We start from the raw sequence: 13134 nt of genomic DNA, 5'->3' as shown, positions 1-13134 counted from the left end.
TAAGACTTGGTTTCTATTTGATATTTGATTACAGAATGAGACTGAGATAGAGCTGGGTAGCTTGCTGAGACAGGACTACCAGGGACTGCATAATGAATTATTGCTACGTATAGGAGAGCACTATCAACAGGTCTTCAATGGTTTGTCAATATTGGCTTCATTTGCATCTCATGATGATCCCTATCAAGGACCTAGAGAAATAACATCACCTGAGCAAATGGTAAAGAGATCAAAATATTCATGTTATTTTTTGTTCTGTAATTTTTTCCCCCAGTCTGAATGCGTACTGTACTTTGAACATCACTTACGTATCCTAGTTTAAGCAAATAGTATAAAAAAGGCTAGTGCTTCATATCTCATTCTAATTTCATATCTAGCATTCCTGTAATAGGGAGATATGTACCAAGTATGCATTAAAAAAAGAAAAAGATGAAGCCTAATAGGAATGCCCTTCATAAAGTAGTAGTAGTAAAAGGACTTCCCTGAACACTGATACTTCTTAAGGAGTAATGTATATATTTGGGATTCTTCTCATTTGTCTTTCAGAATTAGCACTTAATCATTGCTATTTCATATCTTAAGCTTAGAAGCATGTTAATACTAAGATTATTTGGTTTTTGCCTTTTTTTTTTTTTTTTCTTCAGGCTGATTATCTGCAACCTAAATTGCTTGGTATTTTGGCTTTTTTTAACATGCAGTTGTTGAGTTCCAGTGTTGGCATTGAGGATAAAAAAATGGTGAGTCAACCTGATTTTGAATATTAAAACAAAGATCAGCAATGGCTATTTTAATATTCCAGACTTGCTTATGTGATTGTGCTACTGTTCTTGAGGTCTCAAAGATATTAAGGTTCCCATATGATTTTTGAAAGCTGATAGTCCCACTGGGAAAAAGACTTCACAACTTAATTTTTTCTCTTTACTGGTCAGCTAATGTACATAATTCAGTCAAACATGGTATATGTCACCCCTTACTCAGGCAGTAATTATAGAGGGGGAATCAAAGAGTATGTTTTGTGTGCATGGAAGAAATAAGATGGAGAATGAGGGGATATGGGAGGAAACTGGAGTTGCTATAGGAAGCAACGTTATAAGGGAATTAGGGGACAAAGCTAAAATTACTGCTGTAGAAATCTGAAGGAACTTAAGGTAAAATTCCAAGGGAAAATAGGCTTTCTTAGTTTTGCTTCTGACAGAACAGCTTCTTTGAGCTTTACAATAGGGAGCCTTGCCAAAATTAAAGCTCGCACCTTGAGATTTGAGACAAAGTCTGAAAATTCTGCTCTGTTGAGGCAGTGTGCTTCTAACAGCAAGGCAGGCCTCTAGCCACCCCACGGAGGTAGTGCAGATGATTTCTGTAAATGAGAATTAGAACCAAAGTAACCTTTACATAGACAGATTGTATTTTCTCTGAGTATTCTCATTCARGCTTTTTGCTTCTCATATATCCATGTTGAAATGCTCTCATTTTCCTAGTCCTATGTCTTTGTGCTTTCTGAATTTCTTCATTTGTATAACAYTTCTTCTGCTGTATCTGTTATTGCTTCTATCTTTTTGTGTTCTGTTTCTTGTTCTTTGTGAGTCTCTCTTTCCGTGACCATTCCTCAAGCTCAGGTTTCTTCCTATGTTACTGATGCATCATGTTGGACATTCTAGTGCCTTGTTAGATAAAGTGTGACTGAAACATCTGCTGCTTTTTCTTGCATCTTAGTATTACTCTTCTGTCTTTCATCATTCCCACCGACAACTGTGCTATTACCTGCTCCCTGGAGCTTACCAATTACTTCTGCCATAAGTTGTTTCTCTTATTTCTCTTATTTTTACATGCAAGTTTATTGGTATTTTTTCCTTTGTATTTTTGAAAGCTGCCCCTTCCTGCTTCTGAAAGTTTGGATATGCAGACAATCATGTAAACTTCTGTACCCATAAACTCCTTTGGTGTCTCCAATTCTTCCTYCTTTAATCTACCAACATGCTGCAGCTTAAATAACTTCCTTTTTGTTACAATCCTGTCATTCCAGCCCCCTTTTCATTCTCTTTTTTTTGCTAATTTTCACTGAAGATTGTTAAACCAATGCATTGTATCTTGGGATAGACTGAAAGTGCAACTTTGTTACCTTGCATAATTTATAGGGTATTGTTAAGCCAGGGTAGCCTGATTGTATTAGTGTATATGCTTATATCATAAGTTACTGAGTACCTAATTCATTCAAATGATTTTTTTTTTCCTATATATATAGGCCTTAAACAGTCTTATGTCTTTAATGAAGCTCATGGGTCCCAAACACATCAGTTCAGTAAGAGTGAAGATGATGACTACACTGAGAACAGGTCTAAGATACAAGGATGACTTTCCAGAACTGTGTTGCAGGTGAACTGACAGTGTACCCAAATATTAACATATCTGCCATTTCTGCCCTTGAACACAACCTGATTTTTAGACAAGACCCTAAATCATAGAGCTGAAGTTATTTTAAATGTTTCTCATGACTCACTGAAAATGTCTTTACGCTGAGAAGAATCATCACTTATTATTGTTTCGTTGTCTTTTCTTGTTTAGAGCCTGGGATTGTTTTGTTCGAAGCCTGGACCATTCTTATCTTGGCTCTCTGCTTAGTCATGTGATAGTAGCATTGTTGCCCCTTATCCATATCCAGCCAAAGGAAACTACAGCCATATTTTATTTTCTCATAGTTGAGAACAGGTACTGTACAAAATGTTAAATGGATTATTAAGTGTTGTAATAAGAATGGGGATAATTCTAAATTAAAGTTGCCTGACACTGGTGAGAGAACCTYTTGTTTTTCTGCAAAGTATTAAGTTGTTTTATAAAGTTTCCACTTCTCTAAACTGCAATGGGATTTTGAAAATTGACAAGTGAGATCCTCATCCAAAAAGGTGTCTTTATGCTAGCCTCAGAAAAAGTATATTAAGATTTGGCCAAGTTGCAACCTGTTCAGACTGCTTTTCTTTTCTACTCTTGAATTTGTTTTCAGATTCTGCGGTTTTTCCATTAGAATCGCCTATGGTTTGCCTATACAGGCCACACAGACAGGGTAACAATGATTGCTGACAGTTGCTCTAAGCACTACTTATTTTTCTTTTGCAATTGAGGCTAGAGAGAAGTATACAGAGTTGGAAATTGTGAGGAAATGAGTTCTTTTGTTTCTTTCACTAAGCAGAGTTAGAACCTTTGTTCTTCCAGTTATTACATTTTACTATTTTCTTTTGATTTTTTTTAAAGATTTTTCTAGTCCAATTCATGTTTGCTGTGTTCTTTGTAATATTTTTTTGTAACTACTAGGGATGCAGTGCGAGACTTTTTACATGAAATATACTTTCTGCCTGACCTTCCAGAACTAAAAGAAATTCAGGTAGTCCTTCAGGAATATAGAAAGGTACAGCTGTTTTTTTTTCTTATGCATCAAATGAATTAATGACAATTGAGAATACATGTAAAGTTTATTGCTGAATTATGCAGTGGAAATAGTTTTTATCTGCCTTCTCAGCAGACCAGAATTTGTGTATAACAGGAAGACCTTGAAGCAGGTTCTTATTCTTCTTTAGGAGTGAAGCATGCTTACGTTTAACATTACTGTTTCTGTAATATCTCCTGAACCCTGACTTTTTCTTTTTAATCTTATACTCTCTTTAGTCTTGAAAGACTACAGTATTAGCTTTGGCAATGAATGTGTTGCAAGAGAAACTACTTTTAATTTGATCCCTCTTCTGTATTCCCTTCAAAGTGACCAAGTTTGTCTACTTTTTAGGAATACTGTATGGCTCATTTCTTTTGCTTGCCTACAGAGGGTTAGAAAATAGATGGGAAGTAGCAATTATTTAGTAAGGATGAAGTAACAAAAGTAAAAGTTAACTAAATTTTAGATAGTGAGGTGCTCAAAGCAAATTTTTCATTTTCTTCTCATTAGGAATTATAAACAAAACTACAAATATATCACCTCTTTGAGAAAATGTTTTTAGAAATGGCAAAATAGTGGTATATGGATATAGGTGAGAATGTAGGTAGAAAGGTACATGTTCATATGTGTTTTCCCTTGTGTTCTTTGAGATGCTGCTTAACTGTGTTCCTGTTGTGGTTAACTTGAACTTTTTATATCATGTTTTTTTCAGGAATCCTCCAAAAGCACTGACTTGCAGACAACACTGCAGCTATCCATGAGAGCTATTCAGCATGAGAATGTGGATGTTCGTATCCATGCACTTACCAGCCTGAAAGAAACGTTATATAGAAATCAGGTATAGAAAGCCTGTTTGAATAGACTTAAAAATGAATCAAAGTAGTATCTGGACCAACAATCTAAAATGCCGTACTGTTTCTGGGTGTTCCTTTTTTTGCTTTGATAGCATGAACTGTTCTACCCTCCTTAACTTAAGTTAGCTGCTTCTTAATGTAATGGAGAGACATGATTCTTTTTCAGCATATGTCTCTTCATAGTAGGACTTTCAAATCCTTTATCTGTGTGATGCTGATTCAGCAAAGATATTTGTAACAAATACTTCTTATCTTTTTCAACACTGAGGAAAGGTGTATCTAATAAGTCCATTGCAGCAATCTGGTCTGTGTGTTTGTTCTCTGTTAGAGCACATGTGGCTTTTGCATCAATAGACTTATACGTTAGAGCTTGCATTTTTTTGTGCGAGTGTAATACATGACTTCTTAAAGAATTAAGACAAATGTGACCACCTCGTATCTTTCTTCTTTTCTGCCTTTGTCGTCCATCCTCCAAATTTTGAATCCATTGATTTATTTAAATAAATTTGATAGCCAGGTAAGAGTTACAAAGATGCTATGTTTTACAAATTTGTGCACTTATTAGCCCAGAGGGGTGCGTGTGATCTGTAAAAATATTTGTCCCCTTAGTAGCTAAAAGGTTGTGACACACAGTCACACTCATTCGGAAATTACAGAATTTCCAAATAAAAGAAGAGCCATTGTGTGTATTTCCTGCCAATCAGCAATTCTTGCAGCTCAGGTTAGCAAAATCTTGCAATGTCTTGCTTAGGTAGAAGGCTAACAAGAAAAGTAAGGGAAATAAACGTGAATAGTTCCAAAGCTTRCGGAGCTACTTGCTATATTATGTTGGCTGTGTTCCAGGTTTTTATTAAATGTGACAATAGCAAATATCTTTCCATCATTAAGGGAATATTTTTCTGTATTTGGACTAAATGTGGGACCAGAGAATAAAATTTGGGTCCAAATGAGAAAGAAAGGAAATTCAATTAGTGATGGGCAGTCATTAAAGGGCTTGAGGAACTCAGGGGCTGTGTAGAATCAAAAGTGAAGAAATGGGTAATGAATGGAAAATAATTCAGTTACAAATGGCAGTGAAACTAGAAGGTAGGACAATAGCTGAATAAAAGAAAATCAATAAAAAAAATTCAGAACACAGGGAGGAGATGGACAGATAAGTGGAAAAAGAAAATGTAGAAAAGAAGAGAGATGCTTGGTAAGAACACAAGCAAAGAAAAAAGTTAGTAGAGATGCGTATGATGATGAAAGACAATATTGGCCATGAGATCATTACTAATTGAGGCTCAGACCCCTGGTCTTTATTCATTTGTGCAGCCCTTTCTATGGGAACAAGCAACATGGGGAAACTGGCTATAGTTACAAAAGGACAATATTTCAGTGGCTATCCTAAAGTCCTGGGCAAATGAAATACGAAGTAAGAGTGAGTGACTGTTGTGAAATTTCTGACATGACTTATTCTTAACACGGTTATAGAAAACTCATCTTTATTTTTCAACTTTCTAGGAAAAATTAATAAAGTATGTAACAGACAGTGAAACCGTGGAGCCAGTCATCTCCCAGTTGGTAACTGTACTTTTGATCGGCTGCCAGGATGCAAATTCTCAAGCCCGACTGCTTTGTGGAGAATGTTTAGGTGAGCTGGGAGCCATAGACCCCGGCCGGCTGGATTTTTCAACAAGTGAAACTCAAGGAAAACATTTTACATTTGTGGTAAGGAGTGTTGCTGTATTGTCTTTTTTAGCATTAAATTTTTTTAAAAGTACTTGGGAGTAGGGGTTTCAATATCTTTAGGCCCTTTGCTTTCTCTGCTTTCTCTTCTAAATGAGTTTAGAGACAGGCTTCAAAGTGATTATCAGGACATTAATGATACAGCTATTACTCTGTTTCTTTTAATAAAATTGGCGTTTTGTTTGTGACTGAGGCTGGCGTGGAGGATCCAAATTTTGCCTATGGATTATTAATGGAACTGACCAGAGCATTCCTTGCCTATGCTGATAACGTTCGTGCTCAAGATTCTGCAGCATATGCCATTCAGGTAAGATACATGGTTAGATCTTCTGTTTTTCTTCCTGAATTATTTCCTGCCACACTGAACACAGAATTATGCAATATAAATGCACATTTTGAGGTATATGTATGTTTGAGGTATATAGCTAATTTTTTGTTGTTTAATATCTTTATTAAAACTTCAGCCCAGTTTACTTGCTCCAGGAGAAAATGAGTGGCCCCATGAAGTCAGTGGGTTAAGAAAATTTAATTAGCTCCTGCACAAGGAAGAATCAGGTCAGCTTCTAGTCCTGGCTTATTGACAGATGTGAGGAATGTGGGATAATGTTGTCCAAACATCAACTGGAGAATCTGGGGCCGTTAATACCTATCTGAAATCAGCCTGTGTAATAATAGGAGATAATAATGTTGGATGAAAGGTAGTTACAGTTTTTAAATTAACCATTCTGTAATCTGTATGTCATTATTTCTCTATATGCACCAATTTGCTTTATAATTGTGGTCAGGATGTATTTTCAGTGCTAACTGGTTCTTGCAAACTATGCTTTTTTAAGGAGTTATTGTCCATCTATGACTGCAGAGAGACAAACACTGACTGCCCAGGCTCCAGGCTTTGGAGGAGGTTTCCTGAGCACGTGCAGGAAATCTTGGAACCTCACTTAAATACACGGTATGTGACTACTTACCCAGTTTATTTTTATTACAGCCTTAAAAGCATTTTTTCCTCCAGGCTAGTGATAACTTGATTTGTTTTTTGTGATTGTTACTATTCTGTGAAGAGTGGTATTTGATACATCAAATAAGGTGTCTCTACATAAAGTTGAGTTAGCATTTCCTTGAATATATAAATAATGTATGAATTAAACAGGAGCAAAATTCAAAGCTCAAACTCTGACCAGGTCTCCCTGTTTGTCCCTAGAACATTGTTTCAAACAATATTTTGAAGTTACTCTTCTCTCCATTTTCCTTTATTTGTACGAACTCGCACGAGAATTTGAGTTTGTACACAAATCCATTAACATCCCTTTACTGCTACCCTTTATAGAAGTAGAAGGAGCTCACTGGGTTTTAGTTTGGGTTGGTGAGGTTTGTTTTTTTTCATTTTGTTGAATTAATGATAAAATGGTGTGAAGAAAACCTCATATTATGTACATGTTTTAATTTTAAATAATCAACAATGTTTCCTTTCTGTTTTCTCATGATCACTTTCATGCTCATAGGTTTTACCTTTCTAACAACRAACTCTTTGGCCTTTTTTGGTTTTCATGTATGTTTTGGGATTTTTCAGTCGAAACATATTAATCAAATATTTTTCAAACTGCATTTTTAAGATTGATTTGAACAGCAGTTCCAGTATATTTAAAAGTACTGGTAACAGGTTGTTTGTATTTCATGTGTTATTTCAGGAATCTCTAGAGTAAAAACATGTTCTATTTGGCTATTGAAAGTGGTGTGTTAATTCTCTTAAAAAAAATAAAAATAAATAAATTCAGAAGATAACACCTAATGGGATTCCAGTTCAGGCACTTGCTAACTAATTCCTTGGTATTGTTTCTTATTACAAGATAACAATGTCAGTTTTACTAAATGGGGATTTTAAAATTACAGGTACAAGAGTTATCAAAAAAATGTAAATTGGTCCAAGATGAAGAAGCCAATTTACTTAAGCAAATTAGGTGATAATTTTGCAGAATGGTCAGCAACTTGGGCAGGTTATCTTATAACAAAGGTAAGAGTAAATCTGCGGTGTATGTTTGTATATACAACATAATTCTTGAATCTAATTTCCATCTCTGAAAGTCAGGGACGGATGGGAGGATATGCCTTTTCTCTATAGGCATGTTGTCGCACACACTACACAGACTTCTTGCATCATCAAGGTAACCACGCACCTTCCTTCCACCTGCCGCAGAACTATGGCTTCTTGGCTAAGCTGTAACAGACTGTGTCAAAGCCAAGTCTAGGGAGTCCACCCATGTCCACAGACTCTTATTTTGCTGAAGGCACTGACAAATGCTTCTGAAAACTATCTGAAATGCTTCTGTAAAACCTTAAATTATCTTTTCAGAAGTCTTTGAAAGATTTATTTCATTTCCCCGTGGCTCCATAGTCCGAGCACATAAAAAGAACTTGTGTTTGTTTTTCTTCCTTCCGTTTCTCCTGCAGTCCAACATGCAAGTGACACACTGAAAATTTTGCTTCTAAATTAACCACTTTCACAAGTTAATTAACTACCTTAGTTAACTGGCTACACTGGCCTCAATCCATTTCAGACAGAGAAGCGCTGAATGTGCTTATTTCTTTCTTTTTACATTCTTTTAAGGGCAGAAGAAAGGCTGAGTGCAGAAGCAGACTCTCAGCCTTAGGCTTTTCTGTGGCCAGTGCAAGTCCACAATGGTATGGAAAACATGAAAAAGTGGAATGTGGTAGCAAGGCTTATCTGTCTTTTTATGATATCAGGAATTCAGTGTGTAAAAGCAGCTGGCATCTCACATCCCTATCACTGGGGAAAACAGTATCTTAAATTCTATTACATCAAATAATTTTATATTTGTCAACAAAAAGAAGTTTATTAATTGTTCAGACATTTGCACAAAACACTTCTCTAATCATGCTTTTCATGGAAATACTATTTTTCTTACAGGTGCGGCATGATCTTGCCAGAAAAGTTTTCAATTGCTGCAGTATTATGATGAAGAATGACTATAAAGTAACAATTTATCTGCTTCCACACATCCTTGTCTATGTTTTGTTGGGATGCAGTCAAGAAGATCAACAAGAGGTGAGAGGTATAACAAGGAGCTGTCCTACATAAGCATGTTCAGGAGCTGTTCTTCCTAAGAGTGGTTCAGCTAAGCAGAATTACTACAATCTTATATTAACAAATTGTGTAGTTGTTAAATATATCTCCTTCTGTATTAATAATATACATTTTTCGGCCATGGTTTTGAATATATTCATGCAAGTTAGTATTCAAATTTTCTGTGTTTTTCCATCTATTTCTTCTTGGTATTTCAGTAGAACCTAGGAAGAGAGACATTATGCAGTTAATTATGATTGCAATAATATCAGGAGCTACAGTGGTGCATAGAGGAAGAGAGTGCAACACAACCAGGGAATAAATTGAACTTGTACCCTCCTGAGAATTCAGGCTCATAATTTTTCCTCTCCCTTGCATATGCTTACAATTTAAGTGGAAAAATTGTTTAGCTACAAAATCCATGCAGTGCAAGGTTCATGGTCTTGGAGCAGAGCAGCAGAGAAAAGTGATCCAGGAATTGATTTTTCTTCAGTTTGCTTTAGCAGATGTTGAAGAGAATGAAGAAAAACAGATTACGTTTAATTGATCTGAAATTTGCACAGTTAAGATATCTGTGATCAAACATTCTGGGTTTGGGGGTGTGTGTGTGATGATTTTCTTGCATGAATGAGTACATCCTAAGTGTCTATTATATATGTTAACTGATATTCCATAGACTAAAATGAATGGGAAGCAAGTCTTTCAGCATGGTATTTAAATAAAAGCAAAAAGTAGATCTGCTATATGGTAACYAGTAGTTAACTTAACTCTGTCAAACCTTGAAGTGTTGTATTTGCAGTAGAAGTGCAGTAACATGTTTTGAAACCTAAACTGTGCAATAATCATGATGCTCTTCTGAATCCAGGTGTGTGCTTTTCAAAGACTTTCTCCCTGTATAGAGGGGTTGTCTTCGAAAATGACTACTTGTTGGTTTGACATTTCTTCCTGTTAGGATTATGGGACCAACGAAGGTTGTATATCAACCCAAAATTTTTAAAATATACAATTAAAATGTCTAGTATTCTAGTTTGATTTTTATGTTAATTGCTATTTCCTACTATTTTGATGCCTGTATGACACTTGCGTCTTTTATTGTTTCAATGTTTGTGTAGGTTTATGCAGAGATTATGGCTGTTCTGAAACACGATGACTTGTGTACTCGGAGACTTCAAGATAGTGCATCTGATCTAAGTCAGCTGAGCATGCAGACAGTGTTCTCCATGCTTGATCATCTAACTCAGTGGGCTAGGCATAAGTTTCAAATGCTTATTGCTGAGAAAAATACTAGCAAGTCTAACAAAGACAGAGGCGATCTAAAAAGTGAGTAATGCTTATTTCATTAAAAGTGATATTTACATTCTTCAAGTATTTAAATATACCACTTCACATTATGGCTGTGTAAGAAGGCAATGTCACTACATTTTTGTCTACTTTATGATTTCTTACTATCATAGTAATTTCCCCTCCAACAAATCTCAGTTTAATGGTTATTTTAAGAAATATAGATTCAAAATAAAAAAGAAATGTTAATTTTCTGAGAGTTTTGTAAAAGTTCAGTTTAACATATACTTTGCTGTCAGAATAACGTAGGAAGTATTCAGCAGTATTGTTTTAAAGAAATTATTTTTGATAGACGAGAAAAATTTGTTCTTAAATTAATCAGTTTATCTCACTRAACTGGAAAATGAGTTAACAGAATTTTGATACATAGGGTTCTTTTATAAATAAAACTTGAATGACAGACTTTTAAACTGGTTTTATTCTATAGCATCAAGTGAGGACTATGGAGAATATCAAAATGTGACACGTTTTCTAGACCTCATACCTCAGGACACGCTAGCTGTGGCTTCCTTTCGCTCTAAGGCATACACAAGGGCTGTGATGCACTTTGAATCATTCATCACAGAGAAGAAACAAAATATTCAGGAGCATCTTGGATTTCTTCAGGTTCCGAAGTCGTTTTTTGGTTTGGGGTTTTGTTTCTTTTCTAACTTTAAAATGAAAAAAGACACAGAGATGAACCAAGTTCAACTTTGTCAAATCCTTCTATGAGAAGGGAAGAAGAGAAGAGATGTAGTCAGGCTCTTGCTTTTTGAAATAAGTGTTTGGTCGTCTGTCTTTCAGCAGTATGTAGTACTTCCACTTGCTTGACATGCTTGCTTATTTGAAAAGGAAGGAGGAACTCTCTAGTATTTAAGAGAAGATTGTAAAATCCTGAAATTAAATACATTTTTATTGAAAGTATAGTATTTGTTGCTTTTATTTAACTTTATGCCAACCGTGATTTAAATTAAAAAAGAAAAAGCTGAAATTCATTAAAGTAAGGCCAAATGGCTTATTCTAAAATAGAGAAAGAGCTAATGGTAAGAGTGTTGAAAAGCATAAAGATTATTTTCAAGAGGTATTTTAACCTGTATGATGAGGTCTGATTGTAGTTCTTATTTTGTGGTTTATATTCCTCGGCAACTTTCTAATTTGAAAAACTATCTAGTATGGTGCTCATACACTGTAAGTTGTTTGCAGCTTCATATTATACGATTTTATCATTTAATAATATGATATTTATTTCTCCCTATATAAATGTTACTTCAGGTAACTTGAATGTTATTCCTTTTGTAGTATGAAATCGTGACTAATGCAGTATGCTAAACAAAACTAGGGCTCAACTTGGGAAGTTGCCTAACAAAACTGGCATTTACTTAAACATTGAAATGAAAGCTTAAGCCAAGAATTCCTACAGAGTAGTTTGCTCTTTTCATTTTCAACAAGATGCATGATTCTGAACATGTCATATATAAAATGTCTTCTTGTTGTCTTAGAGTTGTTTTTGATGTCCGTTTCCAATTCTGTTATGTTCTGTGTTTGAATAAAGAAATTGTATGCTGCTATGCATGAGCCAGATGGAGTAGCTGGGGTGAGTGCAATTCGGAAAGCAGAACCGTCTCTCAAAGAACAAATCCTCGAACATGAAAGTATTGGCTTGCTAAGAGATGCCACAGCCTGTTATGATAGGGCTATCCAGCTGGAACCTGATCAGGTAAAATATGGGACAAATTCCTAATATATATATTTTTTTCCTTAATCTTCCACAATACAATGCTTGTCTAACACAAGATAAAGACCAAAATACCACTTCAGAATGTTTAAGTAGAGTATGAACATAAGTGTATCCTGTGGAAGTTATTGAGTATGAATTGCTGTTGTCTTTCATGAACTGGAACAAATCTCTTCATAGTGGGTTTACACTGTAATATGCAGACGGTGTTGGATTAATAGTTGATGTATCCTTATGCCCAAGTTTTTGCTAGGACAGTTTGCCAATTTTGGATCAACCTTATTTTGGGAAGGCCTGGAGTTTGATAGTTTGAGTATCAATCAGTATTGATACATGCCACAGAACTATTAAAGCAAGTTGCCACAGGTTTTACTCAAAGTAATTCTGACTTACCATTTTGATTAGTGACTTTCAGGAAAAATGCTTGTAATACAAGAGCAATTGGAAGTTGATTAAAGAAAAAATTATTCCGCTTTCATTCCCCTTTCCCTTCCTTCTCTGGGACTTATAAGCATACGGTACTGTAAAGCTCACCAGTACTGAATGAGCATTGTGCTTTTTATACGCCAAAAATTTTGTATTTGTGTTACTCTCCTAGTAATTGGAATTGGGAAAAGTTTCCCCAGCTAGTTTCCCCTTGCTGTCTTGCACCTCCTTGTGAAGCAGGGGTATCAAGCACAGCTGAAAACGTGTGTGGTAAATGTAGGGATTTTATGATCCTACTTCCTTCATGTCTRAATATAGAAAACACATTTTTATTATCAAGAATGAAATTGCTTTGTTCTGGGGGATTATTTCCTTCCTTTGATTATTTTTTGGTTTGTTTCTTTAAATCAAATTTTTGTTCACAACTCTAATATGTGTATTAATAAATTAACAAACATCGAACTACTTCTGCGGTGAGACACATTTCAAAGATTGCCTATGGTGATTTAAGGTCTTTGGAAATCAGGGATTTTTTTAAATTGTGAATATTCATTTAGCTTATGGTGCAACTGGT

The 13134-nt window shown here is 35.3% G+C and overlaps 1 protein-coding gene across 1 annotated transcript in view; it reads left to right on the top strand.

Annotated features, from left to right (window-relative positions):
• The window catches only part of ATR (ATR serine/threonine kinase), a 43502-nt gene that overhangs the window by 14261 nt on the left and 16107 nt on the right, over window positions 1-13134 (top strand). The window contains exons 16-29 of the mRNA XM_026087009.1: window positions 35-220; window positions 645-737; window positions 2240-2370; window positions 2560-2703; window positions 3304-3397; window positions 4131-4256; window positions 5776-5982; window positions 6194-6307; window positions 6834-6949; window positions 7888-8008; window positions 8924-9061; window positions 10192-10399; window positions 10848-11026; window positions 11952-12116. Of these exons, the coding sequence (XP_025942794.1) occupies window positions 35-220; window positions 645-737; window positions 2240-2370; window positions 2560-2703; window positions 3304-3397; window positions 4131-4256; window positions 5776-5982; window positions 6194-6307; window positions 6834-6949; window positions 7888-8008; window positions 8924-9061; window positions 10192-10399; window positions 10848-11026; window positions 11952-12116 (2022 nt within the window). The remainder of the gene's footprint in view (window positions 1-34; window positions 221-644; window positions 738-2239; window positions 2371-2559; window positions 2704-3303; window positions 3398-4130; window positions 4257-5775; window positions 5983-6193; window positions 6308-6833; window positions 6950-7887; window positions 8009-8923; window positions 9062-10191; window positions 10400-10847; window positions 11027-11951; window positions 12117-13134) is intronic.

The sequence above is a fragment of the Apteryx rowi genome, unplaced genomic scaffold (genome assembly GCF_003343035.1).
Source record: "Apteryx rowi isolate R43461 unplaced genomic scaffold, aptRow1 scaffold_70, whole genome shotgun sequence".
Taxonomy (NCBI): domain Eukaryota; kingdom Metazoa; phylum Chordata; class Aves; order Apterygiformes; family Apterygidae; genus Apteryx; species Apteryx rowi.
This window is presented reverse-complemented; position numbering and strand designations above follow the sequence as displayed.